Genomic DNA, 25,055 nt, shown 5'->3' on the forward strand with positions numbered 1-25,055 from the left:
ACCGGGCCAATTTGGTTGCTTAGGAGACCTGGCTGGAGTCACTCAGAACACCCTGGATTCAAACTCACGACTCCAGGTGTGGTAGTCAGCGTCAATACTCGCTGAGATACCCAGGCCCCCTCAAACATGATTTTTAAACAATGAAGTTGAATTAACGCAGACGGATGGCTTTAACGGAAGCATATACCATCGATGAACAACCTCGGAGCTCACGGTAGGTCTGACTTTAAAGCTTTATAAGTTATCAATGAAAATCAATTCGTCTATGGGATAAATGAATGGGATGTTTACTTCTGAACCAGACTGTTGCACTCTATTAAGAGAACTGATATAGCTGTGTCTGATACATAATCGACCGGCAGCCTCGTCACTGAATAAATGTCACGTTTCATATATTTTTTGTGAATTTCGAGCAGGCTAAATACTGTGTACATCTGCGTTAATTGAAGCTGAAGTATGTTATTTCTGCGCCTTGGCGTCACCAAATGGAATTGCAAAAAGAAACATTGTTTTCAAACAGCTTTCGGCTTTTTTTTTTTTTTTTTTTAAACAGAAAAAGTTGCACATTCATCTTTACATTTTATAGCCTTTAAATCAAAACGTTCTCTTTATCGAAATCAGCATTGACCATTGGAAAAACCCATATCGATCAATCAACCATCTATTCCCATCAAAATATGTGTAACATAAAACCAATAAAACAATCCCTTTTATATAGGAATTCTAACTTTAACTTTGTATGTTTTGCACATCAAGGAATTGAACGATTCTCTTAGCTGTTCCATTAACAATTCTTTTAAAGGTTACTTTTGAGAAATTAATATCTGTGAAAAGAATGTAATTCTTATAGCATTTACTGCCCTCAGCGTTCTGTTACCAAATGATCATTTCAGATTTCAACAGAATATATAGCAAATCAGAGATAAATATTATAGCTATAATTCACCAAACGATGAAACTTAATGACTAATAAAATACTCGTACAATCCAATTATTGGCCCTAACTATATAATAATACTACACAAACAGAAAGTGTGGTAATGCATTTCATTCAGTCAGTCATGTATTTATTTTGCAGAAAATATCACTGATTGCAACAAAACTTATAATGAGAATATCTACATGTTATGTGAACAATAAGTTATTAATTACACTGATTGAAGTCTCATCATGAGTCTTGAACACATTACACAGTGACTTAATTCATCTGGAGTCTGACATGATGAAGTGAGTCAAATTATTCGAATCGTTCTGACTGATTCATAAATGTTTTTGATTTACTAAAAAGAGCCGTTTCATAAGAATCATTCTTTCAGGAATCAGACGATTGTGTGCTGTTTGTTTTTAGATCACTAAAGCCATGTCCACACTAATCTGTTTTCAGCTTCCTAACGCCATCTTTTTCTAAAGTCTGCGGTAATGGAGAACATTTTCGAAATGATCCGTTTTCAGTGAAGGAAAATGCCGTTCCAGTGTAAGTAAGTGGCGTAAACGTAGCAAAATTTACTTGATTTCAAACAATAACCAATTAGTGCAGGTGTGACCTAAAAAAGAACCAGCTGATTAAAGTGATTATTTTAGAAATGTTTTTTCAGTTTGTGGGAAGTTTTAGATAATAATCAGAATTATCAATATCACAGGATCTATAAAAACCCAAATCAACACAGGGACACTAACCTTTCTGGTGATGTAGGACACACTGAGCGGCAATGAACCATAATTGAACCTGTAGTCCTGTCTCAGAAAACAAATGGTCAATAAATTATTGAAGTTTCAAAATAATAATAAGGTGCGATAAATAAATATGCAAAGTAGGGCATAATAAACACACTGTGTCTTGGTTGCCCAATAGACCAGTCCTATTGTTTACAAAAATGTCAGCGTGTGCGCAGTACATGGTGGCAGAAAACCGATAGACAATTGATCGGTAGGTCCTTCAAGGTAGCCTGGAGAGGTGAGGTATCCAAGTCACATCAGCTACTTACTGGGGTACCTCAGGGCTCAGTGCTTGGGCCACTTCTCTTCTTTATATACACAACATCACTGGGACCCATCATTCAGGCACATGGTTTCTCTTACCACTGCTACGCCAATGACACCTCTACTTGTCTTTCCAGCCCAATGACACCACAGTGACTGCTCGAATCTCTGCCTGTTTGGCAGACTTCTCGGCCTGGATGAAGGAACACCACCTGTAGCTTAACTCAGCGAAGACTGAGCTCCTTGTCTTTCCAGCCAACCCTGATGTTGAACACAACATCACCATGCAGCTGGGTGCAACTACAGTAACGCCTTTCAAAACGGTCAGAAATCTAGGGGTAACCATCGATAACCAACTCAATTTCACAGACCGCATCTCAAAGACAGCACGATTGTGTAGATTTACACTCTACAATATCAGGAAGATAAGACCCTTCCTCTCTGAACATGCCACACAACTGCTTGTTCAGTCACTTGTCATAACTAGACTGGACTACTGTAATGCTCTCATTGCAGGCCTCCCTGCATGTGCAATTAGACCTCTGCAAATGATCCAGAATTCAGCAGCACGTCTGGTCTTTAATAAACCAAAGAGAGCGCATGTTACACCACTCCTTGTCTCTCTTCACTGGCTGCCGGTTGATGCACGTATCAAATTCAAGGCTCTGATGCTGGCATACAGAACAGTTACTGGGTCTGCTCCAGCACACCTAAAATCATTTCTGCAGAGCTACATCCCCACCAGAAGCCTGCGGTCGGCTAAGGAACGTTGCCTTGTTGTACCAACACAAAGAGGCACCAAAACACTTTCCCGGACTTTCAGCTTCATCGTTCCACGTTGGTGGAATGACCTTCCCAACTCCATCTGTGAAGCTGACTCACTTCTTCAAAAAATGACTAAAAACACATCTTTTCCATGAGCACTAAACCAGTCACTTGTTGCACTTTAATCTGTTTTGAATGATATTCTGACGCTAGTGAAACTTTGTAATACGACACTTTTTCGTACCACTGTCTCCTTAAGATGATTCGGTCATGTTTTTCCTCTTCTGTAAGTCACTTCAGATAAAAGCTTCTGCCAAATGAATAAATGTAAATGTAGATGTGAGCTTAAGGTTGAGTTTAGCCACAGGGAAATTAAAATAAAAATCTTTATTTTCAACAGAAATCCACTGGTATAAACATTTACTGAGCATCCATTATTGTCAAATAGTAAAATCATTTGAAATGTTTTTAGTCTTGCTACAAATCTGTATAAATGTGGTTAAAAACAGAAGTTGATTTAAATTAGTAGACCGGAATCCAGAAACACCACCAGCTTGATATATAACTAATCAAATTGATGGCAATCAATACACACTCTGCAAAAGAAAAAAAAATTATTATTATATTCCCAGTAAAAATATCAATATTCTTAAAACAAGAAAAATTACTTGAGAACCAGAATGACCAGATATTAACTTGTGTTTTCAGAAAAATATAATAAAATTTGGTGTGGTTTATGCTTAAAACGAGAAAAACAACGATATGCCAATGGGGTAAGAAATATAATCTCTTTTTCCTTTTGAATCAAGGTTTTTTTTTTTTTTTTTTAATAAGCAAAAACATTACAAAATTTAGTTAGATTTCTCTTAAAAACAAGAATAAAAAATCTTATGTAATTCTGCTTTTCAAGTAAATTTATCTTGTTTTAAGAATTTTTTTTTTTTTTTTTTTTTTTTTACTGGAAAATAAAAAAATCCCCAAAACAAATAAAAATCACTTCAGAAGCAGAATGGCAGAATGTGTTTTTTCTTGTTTTGAGAGAAATCTAACAAAATTTGGTTTATGCTTTTTTTAATTTTTTTTATTTGATCCCCTTTTCTCCCAATTTTGGAATGCCCAATTCCCACTACATAGTAGGTCCTTGTGCTTATTAGATCTGGCTGGAGTCACTCGGCACTCCCTGGATTTGAACTCACGACTCCAGGTGATAGTCAGCGTCTTTACTCGCTGAGATACACAGACCCCGCAGTTTGCTTTGGGGAAAGAAAAATAATCTTGTTTCCCCTTTTGAGTTTTTTTTTTTTTTCTTGTTTTAAGCATAAAACAGACTAAATTTGATTCGATTTCTCTCAGTACAAGACTTAAAATCTTACGGCAGTTTGCTTGTCAAGTAAATAAATCACGTTTTAAGAATGTTTAGATATTTTATTATGTCTTGAAAATAATTTTTTGTAGTGCAAAATAAATATTTTCTTATTTTTTCAGGGAAAAATATCTAAACCGTAAAACAAGCAAAAATAAATAATAAAATACTTAAAGCAGAATGGCATAAAATTGTGCATCTTGCTATTAGCGAAATCTAACAAAATTTGGTGTGGTTTATGCTTAAAACAAGAAAAAACTATTTGTCAGTGGAGTAAGAAATATAATCTTGTTTCCCCTTTGAATCAAGTTTTTTTTCTTACCCCATTGGCAAATATATATATATATATATATATATATATATATATATATATATATATATATGTTATAAGCCATAAACATCACTAAATGTTGTTTTTGTCTGAAAACAAGACAAAATATCTTCTGTCATTTTGCTTTTCAAGTAAATTTGTCTTGTTTTAAGAATGTTTAGATATTTTGACCAGAAAATAAGACAAAATTCCTCAAAATAAGAAAAACAACACTTGAGAAGCAGAATGGCATATGTTTTTTCTTGCTTACAGAGAAATCTAACAAAATCGGGTTTGAACCAGGTTTTATTTAACTAACACTTTGATGTCATTCTTTCTTGTTGTAAGCATAAATATTACTACATTTTACTAGACTTCTCTGAAAACAAGACAAAATATCTAATGTCATTTTATCTTGTTTCCCAGTAAAAATATCAAAACACTCAGTGCTCAACAAGAAATTGATTTTCCTCAGTGCACTTACGATTTATAAATAAAACCATTTTATTTCAGATGAACAGTGAAATAAATATGGACAGATTAGCTCTGCAGCGTGTCACAAATAGAAATGGGGCATTCATCAGCTGATGTTCTGACATGACGCGGCGCTTGTGTTTGGGGTAGGGTTGCTTCAGGAATCCAAATAAACACGTATGAATGTTATATGAACTTTTACCATCTAGACACAAACCTGATGGCTCTACCATTTCAAACATGGCCCGGACTGTTATTCTTGTTCAAGGTCTGGTGAGGTGCGGCTTACAGTCACTACACACTCTTGACTTCCTCTTTGAATCCTCAGACTTGAGTAGATCTGATCATCCAGAGTGGACGCCAGTTTGTCTGATGGACTGATGTCAGTAAGAGTGTGATGCGAGTAGTCCACTTGACCCGTGTCAGTATGATGGATGTTTCCAGGCATGAGTGCATCTGTGTTTGAATGTAATTGAGTACTAAATGTGGTCAAAGTCCCACCACAGTCTGTCTGTGAATGTTTGTGTGTATCTGTCTCAATGTCCTTGAGTATCCCACAATCCCTGGCATTGTTGTCCTGCAGATAAGATGAAGAGAATTGACGGCTTGTGTTGTTGCTGCTGTTGTTGATGTTCTCCTCCAGGTCTGGACCAGAGCTTCCTGTTTCTGAGGGTGGACCAGCACCCTCGAGCTCTTCTGGCTTGTCTAACACAGGAGATTCAGTACCAACTGACCCCTCACTGGCCTCTTCATCCGCGGCGCTAGCAATGCGAGGCAGGGTGCTATGGCAGCGCGTGTCCAAGGGGTAGTTTGCACTGTCACCTCTGCGTAGTGAGTAGCAGCGCTGTCGCTCTAGGGATGGCGAGTATCGTGCGGCACCGGGGTCGCTGTACTGTTTGGTGCGCTGCCACTGCTTCCGAAGATGGATTCGCGAGCGGTGGCGGTGGCGCAACGAGGGCGACCCCTGCTGGTCAAAATGAGGATCGTGGCGCAAGAATTCGTTGAACAGCGCCTCAGTCTTCTCATCGATGCTGTAGTCGCGACGCCGGAATCGTAGTCTGGGTTTGGCTGCAGGGGTCAGTTCTGAAGTTAATCTAATTGGATTTTCGTTCTCCACAGTCACGGAACTTTCTGGAACCTCATCTTCTAGTTCTTCCTTGAACAGTCGTGCCTCAAAACTCTCGCAAACCATCCCTTTCCGCCCAGCATTTGTGAAAAAGTGTCTGCGTTCTGAAGCAGTCTTCCCAGAAGCACTTCCAAAGAGTCGAAATTCCTCCGGAGCCTTACACGGTGCCTCGATCGACACGTAACCACTGTCCATCTGCAACAGCTTCCGGTTTCCCGTCTCTCCGTCGCTGCCTCGTTCGGCATCCACGCTGTATCTTCTGTTTCTTCTCAGCCCTGCGTCCCTCACCACATCATTGTATGGTAGCTCGCCGTCCCCGTCCATCTCATCATCGATGTCTTGGGACTGGTTGCTGGGGACGCCCATTCTCGAGGGACCTACGGAGCAAACGCTGTCAGCATCGCTGCGAGTGGAGTCTCTGTCATTGCTGCTCAGGTCAGATGAGGCGTATTGCTCCAGCGATGCTCTCAGGCTCCAGATGTCACGATATAGACTCGGCTGCTCCAAACTCTCTTGACGACACGCTAGTCCAAATTCTTCAGTACCTCCTCCTGATGCTCCTGCGATCATTTCCTGTCCATCCTCTTCAGAATTGTCCATCTCCAGAGATCGGCGTGATGAGGGAAACATTAGTGCCACGTCTGTCGTCATGCCCCCTACATTGTAATTGAGCTCCATTACGGCCTGGACTTCTAACCTGCAGAGGAACATAGAGACGAACAGTAAACAGGATGTCGTTGCAGCAACCTTTCCGGTGAGCTATTCCTTTAATCATTTTCCTGCAATGTCCATCACCAAAACATCACTGAATTCAACTGCAAGTCCAGCCAAAATGAGATTGCAGGTCAGTTAACCTTGTACAACCCCACTTACACATGCGTGAACATTACGCTTTGGCTTCACTATACACAATGCATAATTTAATTTAAACTGACTGATCTCAGTTCAGGAGACTCTGTGCTGTCAGTAAAGGGTTAAAGTCATGTGACCAAACAACATGGCGCTGATCACAGCGGAGTTTGTCTTTGGGAGAAACACCAACAAAACTACATCTGGTAAGAAATCTAATTACGTTTTTACATTGAAACCTGTTTGAGTCAAAAGACTAGAGTCTCTAGTATCATCTGATATGTCATTTTAAAAATTTGAGCGATGTATCGTGAAATGGCGCTCTGTTAAACACAATGACCACGTATGTGGACTATAGGCTCATTTTCAGTTCTCCTATATTTACTGTGTATTATCACATTGAGAATAAATATATTCATACAAAAACTGAAAAATGTGTCTTTCAGAGGCTTTATATGGAGTTAGGATGAAAATAAGGTGCATTTCAAACTGTTCTGAGACCAGTGCAGACAGACAGCACACTGGAGGTTAAGTCGTTCACTAAATAGGGAGCAAGGGAGCATCCTATAGCTCTCTATGCAGTTAAGTGCATTCACTCCTAAAATCTGATCAAAAGTTCAGTTTCAGGCTGCAGATGATGTTTGGATCACTCAACATGTTTGACAGACATGTGACAATGATAATCAGTACATAGATTCAGAATTTATAATGTATCATTTTATTTTAACATGGTTGACAGTGATTGGATGATGCTGGACATTACTTTGAATCTGAATTAATTATGCTAATTTATGATGTAATGTCTGTAACGTCCCAAAAACATGAATAACTAACACTTTCTATAGCTTGGTGTTATTTGAAATGTTGCAACTTAGTCCCGCTGTCCACATATGTGGACATCAATTTTTAGGAAAACTATTTGGTCGAAAGAATATATATTTTGCATGTTTATTTGGTGTTACTAGTTACAAATAAAAAAGGGGAATGGAATATGCACACAGCAGTCAAGCTTGGGTCTCAGGAAGTTAAATGACATTTCTCAGTGTTTCTTGGATGTTGTAAGCATCATGGCAAACAGAGGGGATCCTGATGTGACCGCACCTGCTGAGGGGAGCTGGAGACCCTGCGCTGGTGTCCAGAGAACTCGCAGAGAGGCGTCTGAGGGCGTTCGTCTGCGGCTGAACAGGGGGTTTGTGCATCAGGAAGTCACCGACTCTACCTTGGAAATTTTCCTCTCCTTGATCGAGAGTCTCGCTGGCTGCTCTCTGCCTCTGAAACACACGTCTCTGCGGAGATCCTACAACAATACAAGAAATACTTTATACGTACATATGAAAGAATATTTACAATGATCTTTACTGCATAACAAAAAATGTAAGATAATTTTAAGATGCTTTATTTTTTTGACATGCAGTTGGATGTGATATGTCTATTTGTCTTATTTTTGTGAGAAGCTAAAGAAACATTTCCACAGTCGTACACAGTAAAATATTGATCTATCTGTTGAGCTACTAGACAGTTGTCACAATACCAAAATATCTGTAATCAATACCAACACCAGTGACATTTCACGATTCTTGATACCACTCTAAAAACCAACACGCTATTAACACACTGCTTTATTTAAGAAGTTAAATATTCAAATAAATATTAACCAATTAAATGAAAACAATGACATGCAGCCTTCAAGTATTTCTCAGGTAAACATTGCTTCAAGTTCTTCAAAGACTGTAGATCAGCGATTATAATCAATGATATGAAAATATACCAAATATATTGAATTCTAAAGTCACTTTTTATAATGTCTATTCAATAATTTACTCATCTGACACAATATCTTTGAATGATCTTCTAAGGGCTTCTCTCAACAAATATTAATATATGTAATTAATTTAAATTGCATATATAAATTGCAATAACTTGCATATGCAGTTAATTGGATCTAAATAAATTGGCATCCCTACTAATGACAATACTCTAAGCATACATATTGTGTAAATTAGACCATTTTTAATTATATTGAACTATTTTCATTGATATTTTACATTATTGAATGAATTAGTATATTTAGCGTCACATTTAATGTATATTCAATAATTTACTTGTCTGCCACAATATCTTTGTCATTTATGTATTTCATTTGCAATAAATTGCAATTAATTTGATTAATCAGCATATTATGCAATTAATTAAAAGTCAATTGTCAACCCTACTAATAACAATACTCTTAAGCAAAAATACTGGGTAATATAGTCCAGTTTTATTTACACAGAACTATTTTTATTAAATAGTTTTTTTTTCTTGCTATTAAATTTCTCTGAAAACAAGACCAAATATTTTGCTATTTTTCTTCTCAAATAAATGTATCTTGTATTAAGAATGTTTAGATATTTTATTAAAAATCAGACAAAAATATTTTTTCTTCTAAAAATAAATGTATCTTGTATTAAGAATGTTTAGATATTTTATTAAAAATCAGACAAAAATATTTTATTTTCTTCTAAAAATAAATTTATCTTGTATTAAGAATGTTTAGATATTTTATTAAAAATCAGACAAAAATATTTTATTTTCTTCTAAAAATAAATGTATCTTGTATTAAGAATGTTTAGATATTTTATTAAAAATCAGACAAAAATATTTTTTCTTCTAAAAATAAATTTATCTTGTATTAAGAATGTTTAGATATTTTATTAAAAATCAGACAAAAATATTTTATTTTCTTCTAAAAATAAATGTATCTTGTATTAAGAATGTTTAGATATTTTATTAAAAATCAGACAAAAATATTTTATTTTCTTCTAAAAATAAATTTATCTTGTATTAAGAATGTTTAGATATTTTATTAAAAATCAGACAAAAATATTTTATTTTCTTCTAAAAATAAATTTATCTTGTATTAAGAATGTTTAGATATTTTATTAAAAATCAGACAAAAATATTTTATTTTCTTCTAAAAATAAATTTATCTTGTATTAAGAATGTTTAGATATTTTATTAAAAATCAGACAAAAATATTTTATTTTCTTCTAAAAATAAATGTATCTTGTATTAAGAATGTTTAGATATGTTATTAAAAATAAGACAAATATTTGACCAATTTATTTATTTTATATTTTTTTGCAGTGCACATTTGATTTGTAAATAAAAAAAATTTAAAAATCACTCGGCTCGTCGCAATGCATTTTGGGGTTGATTTTGCCATGAAGGTTACATGTGATGCTGCTGAATTTATACAAACTGTGGTAAAATACAGCGTCATATTGGTGTCTACCTTATGAAGCTACACTTATGACGCCTTAAAATACGGTCTAGTTAGGCAGCACACTAAGTTTTGGAACAGAGCTGAAGAGATGGCTTCCATCTGCAGGAATAATGCAGCCACATTTAATGCGATCTACAGCTCATTAGCAGGAAATGAACAGGTCATACTGACTGACCTTTCATATAAAGTGAAGAATTATTCGATTATCAAACATGACTTTAACTGGACTGAGTTATTTACCAGAGTTGATTCAGTATTGATTTCCATTCAGGGCTAAATGTGCTTTCCGGGTATAAAACATTTAAAGAAGACTGCGCAGCTTCTGCCACATTAAAAAATACATGTGAAGTGAATCAAACCACATTTAAATAGTTTAGGAGTGAATCCTAAACCATTCTGTGTGTGAAAAGAATAAAGGAGTCACTCCCAAACATGATGACTGACATAGTGATCACCATAGCAACATTTTGCCGTCTCATGACTGTAAACAAGAAACATGGATGCCAACAGTTTAACACGTTTGGTGTTTATAATTCGTGCATTTGGAAGTGGAGTGACACCACATTAACTGCAGTGTGAACATGTAAATTATCATGTGTCAGTTTGTGTAAAAACTGTAAAACAAATTGGCCAAGCGTACAGTACAGCATCATCTTTTTAAGAGGTCATCAATTATACAATAATCCATAAAATATATATCCATAAATTCCATTCTTCAGGTCATCCTCACCTTTTAATTCAAGACTCGCTGCTCTCTGAATGGTGCCAAACTTCCACTTCTTGACAGTGAAGAACGGCGCAGCGCCCTCCAGACTGGCATGACGCCGGAGTTTAGACAGGTTGTGAAACATGGTGCCGTGAGTCAGAGCTGGACTGGAGCAAACCGCCCCCGAGAACGGACCGGAACCAGAATCCTTCTCCATCAGCCCACTGCTGCGCATCAACTCCACCTGGAAACAGAAGAAACATGATAATCAAGTGTGAGTGACACAGGCATAGAGTCGCTCATGTGACTGACTCTTACCAAAACACATCTTAATTCTTCAACAAAAAAAATTGGAAATGACAGTTTGTAAGAAAACGAGGCCTATTTTTTGGACCATTAAGATATAAGCACATTTCCACCACAAATGCTCTTTACTGTAATGCAAAAAATCTGCAATAGATTTGTGAAAATTCCTCATGTCTGGACTATAATATACAGTTTTGCTCAAAAGTTTGCATACCCTGGCAGAAAGTGTGAAATTTTGGCATTGATTCTGAAAATATGACTGATCATGAAAGAAAACTGTCTTTTATTTAAGGATAGTGATCATATGAAGCCATTTATTATCACATAGTTGTTTGGCTCCTTTTTAAATCATAATGATAACAGAAATCACCCAAATGGCCCTGATCAAAAGTTTACACACCCTTGAATGTTTGGCCTTGTTACAGACACACAAGGTGACACACACAGGTTTAAATGGCAATTAAAGGTTAATTTCCCACACCTGTGGCTTTTTAAATTGCAATTAGTGTCTGTGTATAAATAGTCAATGAGTTTGTTAGCTCTCACGTGGATGCACTGAGCAGGCTAGATACTGAGCCATGGGGAGCAGAAAAGAACTGTCAAAAGACCTGCGTAACAAGGTAATGGAACTTTATAAAGATGGAAAAGGATATAAAAAGATATCCAAAGCCTTGAAAATGCCAGTCAGTACTGTTCAATCACTTATTAAGAAGTGGAAAATTCAGGGATCTCTTGATACCAAGCCAAGGTCAGGTAGACCAAGAAAGATTTCAGCCACAACTGCCAGAAGAATTGTTCAGGATACAAAGAAAAACCCACAGGTAACCTCAGGAGAAATACAGGCTGCTCTGGAAAAAGACGGTGTGGTTGTTTCAAGGAGCACAATACGACGATACTTGAACAAAAATGAGCTGTATGGTCGAGTTGCCAGAAAGAAGCCTTTACTGCGCCAATGCCACAAAAAAGCCCGGTTACAATATGCCCGACAACACCTTGACACGCCTCACAGCTTCTGGCACACTGTAATTTGGAGTGACGAGACCAAAATAGAGTTTTATGGTCACAACCATAAGCGCTATGTTTGGAGAGGGGTCAACAAGGCCTATAGTGAAAAGAATACCATCCCCACTGTGAAGCATGGTGGTGGCTCACTGATGTTTTGCAATTTAAAAAGCCACAGGTGTGGGAAATTAACCTTTAATTGCCATTTAAACCTGTGTGTGTCACCTTGTGTGTCTGTAACAAGGCCAAACATTCAAGGGTGTGTAAACTTTTGATCAGGGCCATTTGGGTGATTTCTGTTATCATTATGATTTAAAAAGGAGCCAAACAACTATGTGATGATAAATGGCTTCATATGATCACTATCCTTAAATAAAAGACAGTTGTTTTGCATGATCAGTCATATTTTCAAAATCAATGCCAAAATTTCACAATTTCTGCCAGGGTGTGCAAACTTTTGAGCACAACTGTATGTCAAGTTATCACCTGATATATGAAATATACAGCATCAGATTGCTGGAAGCAACATGTGTGTCAACATCCAGTGTCAACTTTCGGTGTTAACACATAATGCATTGAAAAATAAAGCAATTTTCTGATTTGTTTTTTATGCAATTAGATTTGCCTTGGTAAATTATTCACTAAAACTGTTTTTTTCCCCTTTAAAAAATGCATTAGTAAAATGACCTTAATACTGATTTTGTAAATTTGATTTGCCAAATATCTGTAACTCATCAGTAGGCTTTTATTTCCAGAAATGTCCATGGAAATCTGCATAAAGGCTAATGAGGAATGACACTTAATGTCCTTTATATTCTACCGTTCCTGTGAGAATCATATATGCTGTATCTTAGTTTTACTGTATATGGGGACATGGGAAAAGCTAATAATTACCAGAGTTTCTACCTGATTTTAATCCCGTGCCAATTGGTCATGCCAGTAATTTTACGGACTGCATATTCCAATAAAGATTCTAGCATAGACTATTTTACCTTCTAACTCCCGGTAAAAACAACCCCTGGTTATAATTGTGTATGGCCACATTGTGTAATGTCCCAGCATGCAAATACATGTTTTTTAGGACACTTATTATTCTGTGCACTTTTCTATAGGTGTAGGCACTTTGTGTGAGCTATTTGGAGGAGATGATGCTACTCGAAATTTCATTGCAAAAGCAATGACAATCAATCAATCAATCAATCAATCCCGTGACATGCTGGTAAAAAGCCAGTGAATCTGCACCGTCCAACCCATGAACCCTTTAACTTTCATTGCTTCTCAAGTTATTCAGTTCTGAAGTGGATGTTGGCCAAGAGAAAACATGCAAAAAAATAAGAAATCAGGAAGGGGGCAAACACTTTTTCACACCACTGTATATTAGGTCTCTTATATTTACTGTCCTGCTAGTGACTTTTGTAAGTGTTGATGAGAAGAGTTGTCAATTAAAAATTGAGTTTTTTTAGATTTTCATTTTTCTCTTCATTTTTAGTTTTGAGAAGTGAGAATGAGAAAGAAAAAATAGAAAAAGGCAAGAATTCTACTTACACAAATTGATTCATTTTTTTTAATATGTTTGTTTTTTATTTGTGCAGAAAAATGAAAAAAGAACGGACTGAACGGAAGATACACGGATTGTACACGGACCCATGAAAATGTCACAGTGCAAAATATCTTAATGGTACTAAATACTGTAGGGCCCATGCGTGTTCTGTTCATGTATTTTTTTGTTTCGAAATTGAAAAACAAAAATGCTAATTTTGCTTTGAATGTTGGTTTTTCATTGGTTTTTCAAAAAACAAAACAACAAAACGATTGACAGGTTTTATGAGATGCACTCATGTAGTCAGTGTTGTTTATAGAATATAACTCACGGTTTGTGATCGTGGTGGTTTGGTGGCATATACGGTGTTGACGTTAGTACCGCTGGTGTTCAGGGTGGAGTTGAGTGAATCTCCAGGCAGAGCGCAGACGGGACTTTGACTGTTCCACGATACAGGTGAGTCTGGAGAAGGACCCTCACCGGACTACACACACAAAAACCCAAACTGTTGTAATGTGCCACTCAAACGCTCAACTTATACCCAGTTTACCGCTGAACTTTGGAGGTGCAGCCAGTGATTACCTGAAATATAGCGAGGGCAGGTGTGTGTGAGGGCTGTTCAGTGACCCTGACGCTGATCTCAGGTGAGTCACACTCCATGATGGTGAGGATGTTCAGTGCAGGAGTCTGTGTGTGCAGGTGAGTCAGACGAGCATTCTTCAGATGATGAAAGTCGCCTTCTGTGAGCGTGTACCTGACACACAAAACATTAAATATTACACACTAACAGATTACTAAATACAATCTTTATATTTCACCTCATAACCAGAGACAGTGATATTTATCAATCTAAAACACCCACACATGGTTGAATACAGACACACATCAAATGTGTTTTGGGAGTTTGACCCCCTGCAACAGATGTAACCCTTCTATCAGTGTCGCTGACCTTCGAACTTTCTCCTGGTTTTTGGTGCTCTGCTCATAGACAACGCTCTCATTGAACGACACCCGTCGCCCTGTGCATGCGGCAGACAGGAAATGCTCTGTGTCTGTATCACCATGACAACTGGATGTGGACAGCGACTCGCCGCTCTCCAGTCTGATGGTCAAGTCTGTGGAAGGAACATGAGTGTGAAAACAACGTCAACAATGCTGAATGTTCATGTAGTTTTTGGATGATGTTGAATGTTTGTGGCACCTTGTGTTGGTTGAATCTCTTCTACATATGTGGTGTTGGTTTTCTCCATGTCATCGCTCGCTCTGAAACACCAAAACATCACGTCAAGTTATTTGTTTGAAGCTATGCTTAATCCGTAATTGCATCTTGATTTCCAGTAAAATATCAAGATACATTTACTTGAGAAGCAAACATGATCAGGCTTCTTGAATGTAAGTGCTTTTTGTCTTGTTGCAGTGGCAGTTTTTATCACTTATTTTAAGCATAAACAAGAGAAAAGATCTGCCAGTGTCACAAGGTTAAAGATGCAGTCTGGTTTCCATCAAATGACAAGCTGTTTCCCAGTCTTGCAACAGCACAGACTTTCATATTACAGCTGCTTTGTGTTTATGTCCTTGATGCTGTACAGCTATTTAATTCACATGTGCAAGCACAGAACCTTTACAAATATTTGCAAATGCAGTATAACTCTTAAAGTTATATTAAATCAAAACATATATGACACACACTGACGGACTTACAGTTGAGCTCTACAGGGGCAATATTCTACATTTTATCACTTTATTTTTCCTTATATTTCCCACTTATGAAATAATGTAAAAAGTTTATTGAAACGAAAAGTCATGATTAGTTTTACGTGACCATTCTCTCTATTAAATGTCTTTTTTTTTTATAACTGTACCTCTAAGACATCTTTTAACCTGTAAATAAGTTCTGTTATAATTGGCTTACATTTACTCATGAGCTATTGGGTTCAGTATAGTTTTTAACTGCCTCATTCTTCAATAACAGCTTCTTTGAAAAGCCACATTCAATTTTGAAAGATTTAAAAATACATTTTGGGGTTATTATGGTTTTACTACAGATACCATGACAGAACACAAACTATTGAGAGGAAATACAAAACTTATTGCAAGGGAACACAAAACGTATTGAGAGGAAACACAAAACTTATTGCGAGGGAATGCAAAACCATTGACAGGAAACGCAAAACTATTGCGAGGGAACACAGATGTAGGGAAGATGTTATATGGCTTCCACCCTCTAGGTGGAGCTGAAATTTCTTATGTTCCAAATTGTGTTACTGAGCCCTTCATTAGAGTGTTGAAGCTTTGTGTTCCCTCTGGGAAGGTAAGAAGTGTGCTCTTTATCTCAGAGTTAATTTAATTAATTTCTTTATCAGTATTGCCCATCCATGTTCTGCAGTACAATTATTCACGTAAAAATGTTTGTAGAAAGGTAGATTGTGTTATTTGTGGCAGATGGGTGTTCAAACTCAGTATTTTTGTACTTTGAGTAATTCCGTGAGGCTGATTGCATTTCAATATTTTTAATCCTGTTTCTGAGACTCATTTAACGATTACATCTGTCTTTATTTTTGTATGTTAGACTATTAATCTTTGTTTGGTTTACTTTTATGTGTTTTAATAGTTTTGTGAACCATATTTAATTGTATATAATATCCAATGCACATACTACCACTTTTATTTAAATGTTTTATGGAAAAAAAGGTTTATTTGTGCTGTTACCATTAATATGTGAAATAAACAGCTTTGTGTTCCCTCTGGGAAGCCTGCTGTTCCCCTTATGCCTGATGTGGAGAGAGAGAATAGAATAAAAGAGAGCTGCCCTACTTCAAACACAGCAACGCTTGGTGTCCCCTCTCCTTTCTCACTCAAACCCTAACACAATGCATGGTGCAGATATCACCGAACAAGGGTTACACAAAACTTATTGCAAGGGAACACAAAACAAATTGCAAGGAAATACAAAACTTATTGAGAGGGAATGCAAACTTATTGCGAGGGAACAGAAACTGGTCCGAGGGAACGCAAAACTTATTGTGAGGGAATGCAAAACTATTGCGAGGGAACACAAACTATTGCAAGGGAACGTAAAACTTATTGCGAGGGAACGCAAACTTATTGCGAGGGAACAGAAACTGTTCCGAGGGAACGCAAAACCATTGACAGGAAATGCAAAACTATTGCGAGGGAACACAAACTTATTGAGAGGAAATACAAAACTTAATGAGAGGGAACACACACTATTGCAAAGGAACGCAAAACTTATTGCGAGGGAACACAAACTATTGCGAGGGAACACAAACTATTGCGAGGGAACACAAACTATTGCAAGGGAACGCAAAACTTATTGTGAGGGAACGCAAACTTATTGCGAGGGAACAGAAACTGTTCCGAGGGAACGCAAAACCATTGACAGGAAACGCAAAACTATTGCGAGGGAACACAAACTTATTGAGAGGAAATACAAAACTTAATGAGAGGGAACACACACTATTGCAAGGGAACGCAAAACTTATTGCGAGGGAATGTAGAACTTATTGTGAGGGAACACAAACTATTGCGAGGGAACGCAAAACCATTGACAGGAAATGCAAAACTATTGTGAGGGAATACAAAACTTATTGCGATGGAACACAAAACTATTTGAGAGGGAACACAAAACTTATTGCGAGGGAACGCAAAACTTATTGCGAGGGAACGCAAACTATTGCGAAGGAATGCAAAACGTATTGCAAGGGAATGCAAAACCATTGACAGGAAACGCAAAACTATTGCAAGGGAACGCAAACTTATTGCGAGGGAACACAAAACTTATTGCAAGGGAACTCAAACTATTGCAAGGGAACGTAAAACTTATTATGAGGGATCACAAACTATTGAGAGGGAACAAACTATTGAGAGGGAATGCAAAACTTATTGCGAGGGAACGTAAAACTTATGAGGGATCATAAAACTTATTGAGAGGGAACACAAAACTTATTGCGAGGGAACAAAACTTATTGCGAGGGAACACAAAACCTATTGAGAGGGAACACAAAACTTATTGCGAGGGACCGCAAACTTATTGCGAGGGAACACAAAACTTATTGCGAGGGAACACAAAACTTATTGCGAGGGAACACAAAACTAATTGAGAGGGAACACAAAAGTTATTGCGAGGAAATACAAAACTTATTGCGAGGGAACACAAAACTAATTTAGAGGGAACACAAACCTTATTGCGAGGGAACATAAACTATTGAGAGGGAACTCAAACTATTGTGAAGGAACGCAAACTATTGAGAGGGAATGCAAACTTATTGCGAGGGAACAGAAACTGGTCCGAGGGAACGCAAAACTTATTGTGAGGGAATGCAAAACTATTGCGAGGGAACACAAACTATTGCAAGGGAACGTAAAACTTATTGCGAGGGAACGCAAACTTATTGCGAGGGAACAGAAACTGTTCCGAGGGAACGCAAAACCATTGACAGGAAATGCAAAACTATTGCGAGGGAACACAAACTTATTGAGAGGAAATACAAAACTTAATGAGAGGGAACACACACTATTGCAAGGGAACGCAAAACTTATTGCGAGGGAACACAAACTATTGCGAGGGAACACAAACTATTGCAAGGGAACGCAAAACTTATTGTGAGGGAACGCAAACTTATTGCGAGGGAACAGAAACTGTTCCGAGGGAACGCAAAACCATTGACAGGAAACGCAAAACTATTGCGAGGGAACACAAACTTATTGAGAGGAAATACAAAACTTAATGAGAGGGAACACACACTATTGCAAGGGAACGCAAAACTTATTGCGAGGGAATGTGAACTTATTGTGAGGGAACACAAACTATTGCGAGGGAACGCAAAACCATTGACAGGAAATGCAAAACTATTGTGAGGGAATACAAAACTTATTGCGATGGAACACAAAACTATTTGAGAGGGAACACAAAACTTATTGCGAGGGAACGCAAAACTTATTGCGAGGGAACGCAAACTATTGCGAAGGAATGCAAAACGTATTGCAAGGGAATGCAAAACCATTGACAGGAAACGCAAAACAATTGCAAGGGAACGCAAACTTATTGCGAGGGAACAAACTATTGAGAGGGAACTCAAACTATTGCAAGGGAACGTAAAACTTATTATGAGGGATCGCAAAACTTATTGTGAGGGAACACAAACTATTGAGAGGAACACAAACTATTGAGAGGGAATGCAAAACTTATTGCGAGGGAATGTAAAACTTATGAGGGATCATAAAACTTATTGATAGGGAACACAAAACTTATTGCGAGGGAACATAAACTATTGAGAGGGAACACAAAACTTATTGCGAGGGAACACAAACTATTGCAAGGGAACGCAAACTTATTGCGAGGGACCACAAACTTATTGCGAGGGAACACAAAACTTATTGCGAGGGAACACAAAACTAATTGAGAGGGAACACAAAAGTTATTGCGAGGAAATACAAAACTTATTGCGAGGGAACACAAAACTAATTTAGAGGGAACACAAACCTTATTGCGAGGGAACATAAACTATTGAGAGGGAACTCAAACTATTGTGAAGGAACGCAAACTATTGCGAGGGAACGCAAACTTATTGCGAGGGAACACAAAACTTATTGCGAGGAAACAACTTATTGAGAGGGACCACAAAACTAATTGAGAGGGAACACAAAACTTATTGCGAGGGAATGCAAATCTTATTGAGAGGGAACACAGAACTAATTGCGAGGAAATACAAAACTTATTGAGAGGGAACGCAAATTATTGCGAAGGAACGTAAACTATTGTGAAGGAACACAAACTATTGAGAGGGAACTCAAACTATTGAGAGGGAACGCAAAACTTATTGTGAGGGAACGTAAAACTTATTATGAGGGATCTCAAAACTTATTGAGAGGGAACACAAACTATTGAGAGGGAACTCAAACTATTGCGAAGGAACGCAAACTATTGCGAGGGAACGCAAAACTTATTGCGAGGGAACTCAAACTATTGTGAAGGAACGCAAACTATTGCGAGGGAACGCAAACTATTGAGAGGGAACGCAAAACTTATTGCGAAGGAACGCAAACTATTGTGAAGGAACGCAAAACTTATTGCGAGGGAACTCAAACTATTGAGAGGGAACTCAAACTATTGAGAGGGAACGCAAAACTTATTGTGAGGGAACGTAAAACTTATTGTGAGGGAACGTAAAACTTATTGTGAGGGATCGCAAAACTTATTGAGAGGGAACACAAAACTCATTGCAAGGAAACAACTTATTGAGAGGGACCACAAAACTAATTGAGAGGGAATGCAAATCTTATCGAGAGGGAACACAGAACTAATTGCGAGGAAATACAAAACTTATTGAGAGGGAACGCAAACTATTGCGAAGGAACGTAAACTATTGTGAAGGAACACAAACTATTGAGAGGGAACTCAAACTATTGAGAGGGAACGCAAAACTTATTGTGAGGGAACGTAAAACTTATTATGAGGGATCTCAAAACTTATTGAGAGGGAACACAAACTATTGAGAGGGAACTCAAACTATTGCGAAGGAACGCAAACTATTGCGAGGGAACGCAAAACTTATTGCGAGGGAACATAAAACTTATTATGAGGGATCGCAAAACTTATTGAGAGGGAATACAAACTATTGAGAGGGAACTCAAACTATTGAGAGGGAACGCAAAACTTATTGCGAGGGAACACAAACTATTTAGAGGGAATGCAAACTATTGCAAGGGAACACAAACTTATTGCGAGGGAATATAAAACTTATGAGGGAACGCAAAACTTATTGCGAGGGAACTCAAACTATTGCGAGGGAACATAAAACTTATTATGAGGGATCGCAAAACTTATTGAGAGGGAATGTAAAACTTATGAGGGATCATAAAACTTATTGAGAGGAAACACAAACTATTGAGAGGGAACGCAAACTATTGTGAGGGAACACAAACTTATTGCGAGGGAACGCAAAACTTATTGCGAAGGAACGCAAACTATTGTGAAGGAACGCAAAACTTATTGCGAGGGAACACAAACTATTGTGAGGGAACACAAACTTATTGCGAAGGAACGCAAAACTTATTGCAGGGGAACTCAAACTATTGCGAGGGATCGCAAAACTTATTGTGAGGGTACGCAAAACTATTTAAGAACAAAATTCCCGCCCTATCCTCTATGAGGCTCTGTACTCCCTGACTGCAGTGTAAACAGAATAAAACAAATCTGACCACATACAGTATTGCAGTTTGAACAGTCAGTCTAAAAAAATTCAGATTTCACACTTTCCTGCAGTGTGAACAAAGCCAAAGAGCAGGGGTGCAAAAATGGGGTATTCAACATATGCATCACATGGGGCGCAACACGAGGGGAGGGGAGTGGGGGATGGCTCCAAAATCATACATTTTAAATCTCCCATAATACCTTACAAGCGTGGCTGGATGTAGGCATGGCCAGGGGCGTGCTGAGCCCACCCAATCAAACTTTTGGCAAACACAGCATTAAATAAAATATTAGATTTTTAATGATTTGTGCACTGGTTAAAAGCAATTTGGGGGCGGGCTATGTGTTGCAAACATTGAGGGTGGGCTGTACCGCCCCAAACAATCACAAAACAGCACCAGAAATTTGTAGTATTTTTCTATTGTTGTCATTGGCCGAAAGCAATGACACACTCAGGAAGCGGCTGCTGCAAACCAGAGTCAGAGACGTCACGTGAGCAAGAACGGTAATACGAGATATTTTTGTGCAATGCATAGGTTTTTATTGCCCGTAAAGAAGCATGGTGGTGTCTCTAGTAGTGACTATGTGGCTTCTGTTAATGTACCACAGAGACCCTCTTCCCGCTCATCAAATATCTCCCTCGCGAAATACTGGACCTGAATTGTAAAGTACAATACCCGCCAATATTAGCTGATGGTACCGTTCGCGGCACTGGCTGGATAAAGTGTTTCGCAGGACACGTGCTTCTGTTTCCCTGTTGTACGTTCGGTGTCGCTGAGAGATGCTGTCTTCACCTCGCATCTTGCATCTCTTTTATTTACATATTTTACACATTTTCTTAGCATTTTAAGTGGGTTTAAATATGTATTTTTTATTTTATCAAGAGGTACCTTCATAGTTACCGCTCACCCTCTGTCTACCAACGTTGCTTTGACTGTCACGTGACAAAAATGGTCAGAGGGGGTAATGCGTTCTGGGGCACAGAACATGAGAAACAGTCCATTAAAATGAAGAAAATAATGCCCAAGTTTATCTGAACTAAAAGTAAGTTATGAGTTCTGAAAGCTACAGTATGTTTTCATTGTAAAATTGACACTTTAATCTCAAATCAATGACCCTGTATATCTTGATTGTAATGTAATCTGAAGGGTTAATTTGATGTCACCTGGAGTAACGGCGTCCTCTTCGACAGCAGTGGTGACAGAAGATGAGCAGGATGGACAGAACGATCAGCGTCCCACCAGCAAAAACACACAACAACACCAGCAGAAGCACGTAGTTCTCTTGCGCACCGGACACCAGCGGGACGTCCTACACACACAAGTTTGAACATTAGTGACTGTATGTCAGCAGTTGATCAGGATGGCAGTCCATTTTAATTGCATTCTGGATGTTAAACCAAGTTGTTCTGAAAACAGAGTTCCCTTTATGAGCTCCTAATGGCTGCTTTAACTGTTCACTCAAAGAGAGAACTGCAACAAGATGCAGAAGTCTTGAGGAAGCCTGAGATTCATCACAAACGTTATTCAACTGATATACGTTATCATTACATACAGTATGTACTTGAAGTTTTAAGAGCTATAGGATAATCCGATTAGCTTTGATTATCACTGACGGTAAACACACAGTGTCTTCTTCATAATCAAAAGTGTTTTTAATTCAATTTCTGCATCTGGAAATGAGGACACAGTGTGCTAAAATTAGAGCTGAATAAGAGCTTGCATGTGGAGGATGTTTAAGCCAAAAACTGTGTGTGTGTGAGTGTGTGTGTGAGTGTGGTGTGTTTGTGTGTGTGTGTGTGTGTGTGTGTATGTGTGTGTGTGTGTGAGTGTGTTTGTATGTGTGTGTGTGTGTGTGTGTTTGTATGTGTATGGTGTGTGTGTGGTGTGGTGTGTGTGTGTGTGTTTGCGTGTGGTGTGAGTGTGTGTGTGTGTGTGTAAGTGTGTGTGTGTGTGTGTGTGTGTGTGTGTGTGTGTGTGTGTCTGTGTGGTGTGTTTGTGTGGTGTGTGTTGTGTGGGTGTGTGTGTTTGTGAGTGAATGTGAGTGTGTGTTTGTGTGTGAGCGTGTGTGTGAGAGAGTGTGTGAATGTGTCTGTGTGTGTGTATGAATGTGTGTGTGTATGTGTCTGTGTGTTTGTGTGTGTGTGTGTGTGTGTGTGAGTGTTTGAATGTGTCTGTGTGAATGTGTGTGTGTGTGTGTGTGTGTGTGTGAATGTGTGTATGTGTGTGTGTGTGTGTACATGTTTATACTACATTGTAGGGCCCAGTCAGTGGTCCCCATGAGGGATATTGCTTATTAAACATACTAAACTTTGCTTTTTTGAAAATGCAGAAAGGTTTCCGTGAGGGTTAGGTTTAGGGGATATAAATTATTTTTTAGATCTGTATAAAATCCATAGACGTCTATGGAAAGTCCCCACAATCATATAAAACAAAACATTAATAATAACAATTATATAATTTGTACTAATATGTTACACTGTATTTTGTCCTGAGTTCCATTAAAAATATCTAAACATTCTTAAAACAAGATTAATTTACTTGACAAGGAAAACATGCATTTGTCTTGTTTTCAGGGAAATCTAGCAAAATAAAGTGAGATTTATGCTTAAAACAAGAAAACTACTGCTAATGGGATAAGTAAAAATAAACTTAATTCAAAGTGAAAGTGTAAGTTTATTTTTCTTGCCCTATTGGCAGATTGAAAAAGAATTCCATCAAAACTGAACTGAGTAATCTTTAACCATTAAATGCATGATAATTTCCCCAAACACTCTTACATGTTCTGGTCTTTAGAGACCCGGCACTTATATCTATCACAAATGGATGTACAAGATTCCCAGATAGTGTAAAATGTTACAAATATTTTCAAGACATTTAGAAAACAATAAAATAAAATATATTTTGATGTGAGAGATAATGCAACAAATCAGAACAAATCAAGTAAAGGATTCATTATTTTCACACTGAAAGTTCATGAGATGCAACTGACTGTCAAACACATATTGAGCTACACATAACACATAATCTACACATGTGTAATGTATGTTCAACTTATGTGTAGCTTATGTGTATTTGCTCAGGCACTTGTTGAGTCTAAATAGATTACATTACATTATTTCAGTAGTACACCCAAATGACAACAGTCATATGTTAATGTGTTAAACTTGCTATAGTTTACTTCCATGTTGCTTCTTCATCAAATATCAATGTCAAATGTAAATCAAGTCAATCACTGAAACAACAGTGCCACATTGACTAAGAAATAACATGTTTATTATGTATGTGTATGCGCATATAAAATACTGATAATTCACCATTGATGATAGTTCACTGTTGCACAGAAAATCACCATCAGATCTTACTCTCCACCCTCTCTACTCTGAGCATCACAGGAACTGTGCTTGATTGGTTTAATTCCTATCTCTCAGGTAGGTCCTTCAATGTAGCCAGTGTACCCTCTCTTGCGCTTTTGCGATGGTTATTACTGATTCGTCCAATCACATATCACTTTCTTCATTAATATCAATGTCTCTTTCCCTGCCATCCTACATTCCTGAAATTCCCGATTCGATCATTGCGCAAAAGTAGGCATTATAAACAGCTGTTTACCTCACTACTGTGACCATTATTTTGACAACTGTGACTTATTGATCCTAACTTCATTCATTCAGTAGTCCAAAAGGTGCTTTCATCATCCTCAGGAATGAAGTTGTGTGACCATATCTGTGTTTGTGCGTTTTTGTTGTACTCACAGTGGTGAGACGTGTCTGTACAGGAGACTCATCACTCATGGTTTAACATCGAGTTTGTGTGTGACGTCTGAAAGAAAAGAACACAATATGAACAAAGAGACAGACAGATTTATATTTATCAGATCACTCTGACTCACTTTAGCACCACACGTATCTCGAACACATCATCATCACAATTTACATCACATTAGAACAGATGTCGCATGTGTAAACATTTTTAGGTTTTTGAACGTTTTAGGAGTTATTGTGTGTGTTTTCATGTTGCAATAAATAGGGATGGGATGATTTGGTTATCTCACGATTCTATATAATAACACTTAAATGACAAAATATTACAGAAAATTGTTTATTTTCTGAAAAAAATGTTTGAGCAAAATGCTCATTATAATTTCTCATCAAAAT

General features: G+C 37.6%; 3 protein-coding genes across 4 annotated transcripts in view; 1 reads left to right on the forward strand and 2 right to left on the reverse strand.

Annotated features, from left to right (window-relative positions):
- LOC127443052 (yjeF N-terminal domain-containing 3-like) overlaps window positions 1-25,055 on the reverse strand; it is a 479,510-nt gene that overhangs the window by 368,387 nt on the left and 86,068 nt on the right. The window lies entirely within an intron of this gene.
- LOC127443049 (5'-AMP-activated protein kinase subunit beta-2-like) overlaps window positions 1-25,055 on the forward strand; it is a 180,173-nt gene that overhangs the window by 56,432 nt on the left and 98,686 nt on the right. The window lies entirely within an intron of this gene.
- Window positions 4,480-24,692, reverse strand: LOC127442765 (voltage-dependent calcium channel beta subunit-associated regulatory protein-like). Its single transcript, XM_051700934.1, has 9 exons — window positions 24,654-24,692; window positions 22,065-22,210; window positions 14,888-14,949; window positions 14,636-14,801; window positions 14,269-14,440; window positions 14,018-14,170; window positions 10,863-11,082; window positions 7,969-8,164; window positions 4,480-6,715 (listed from the first exon to the last, which is right to left on the reverse strand). Exons 1-9 carry the CDS (start codon window positions 24,690-24,692, stop codon window positions 5,146-5,148), a joined length of 2,724 nt encoding a protein of 907 aa, XP_051556894.1. The 3' UTR covers window positions 4,480-5,145.

The sequence above is a fragment of the Myxocyprinus asiaticus genome, chromosome 6, assembly GCF_019703515.2.
Source record: "Myxocyprinus asiaticus isolate MX2 ecotype Aquarium Trade chromosome 6, UBuf_Myxa_2, whole genome shotgun sequence".
Lineage (NCBI taxonomy): Eukaryota > Metazoa > Chordata > Actinopteri > Cypriniformes > Catostomidae > Myxocyprinus > Myxocyprinus asiaticus.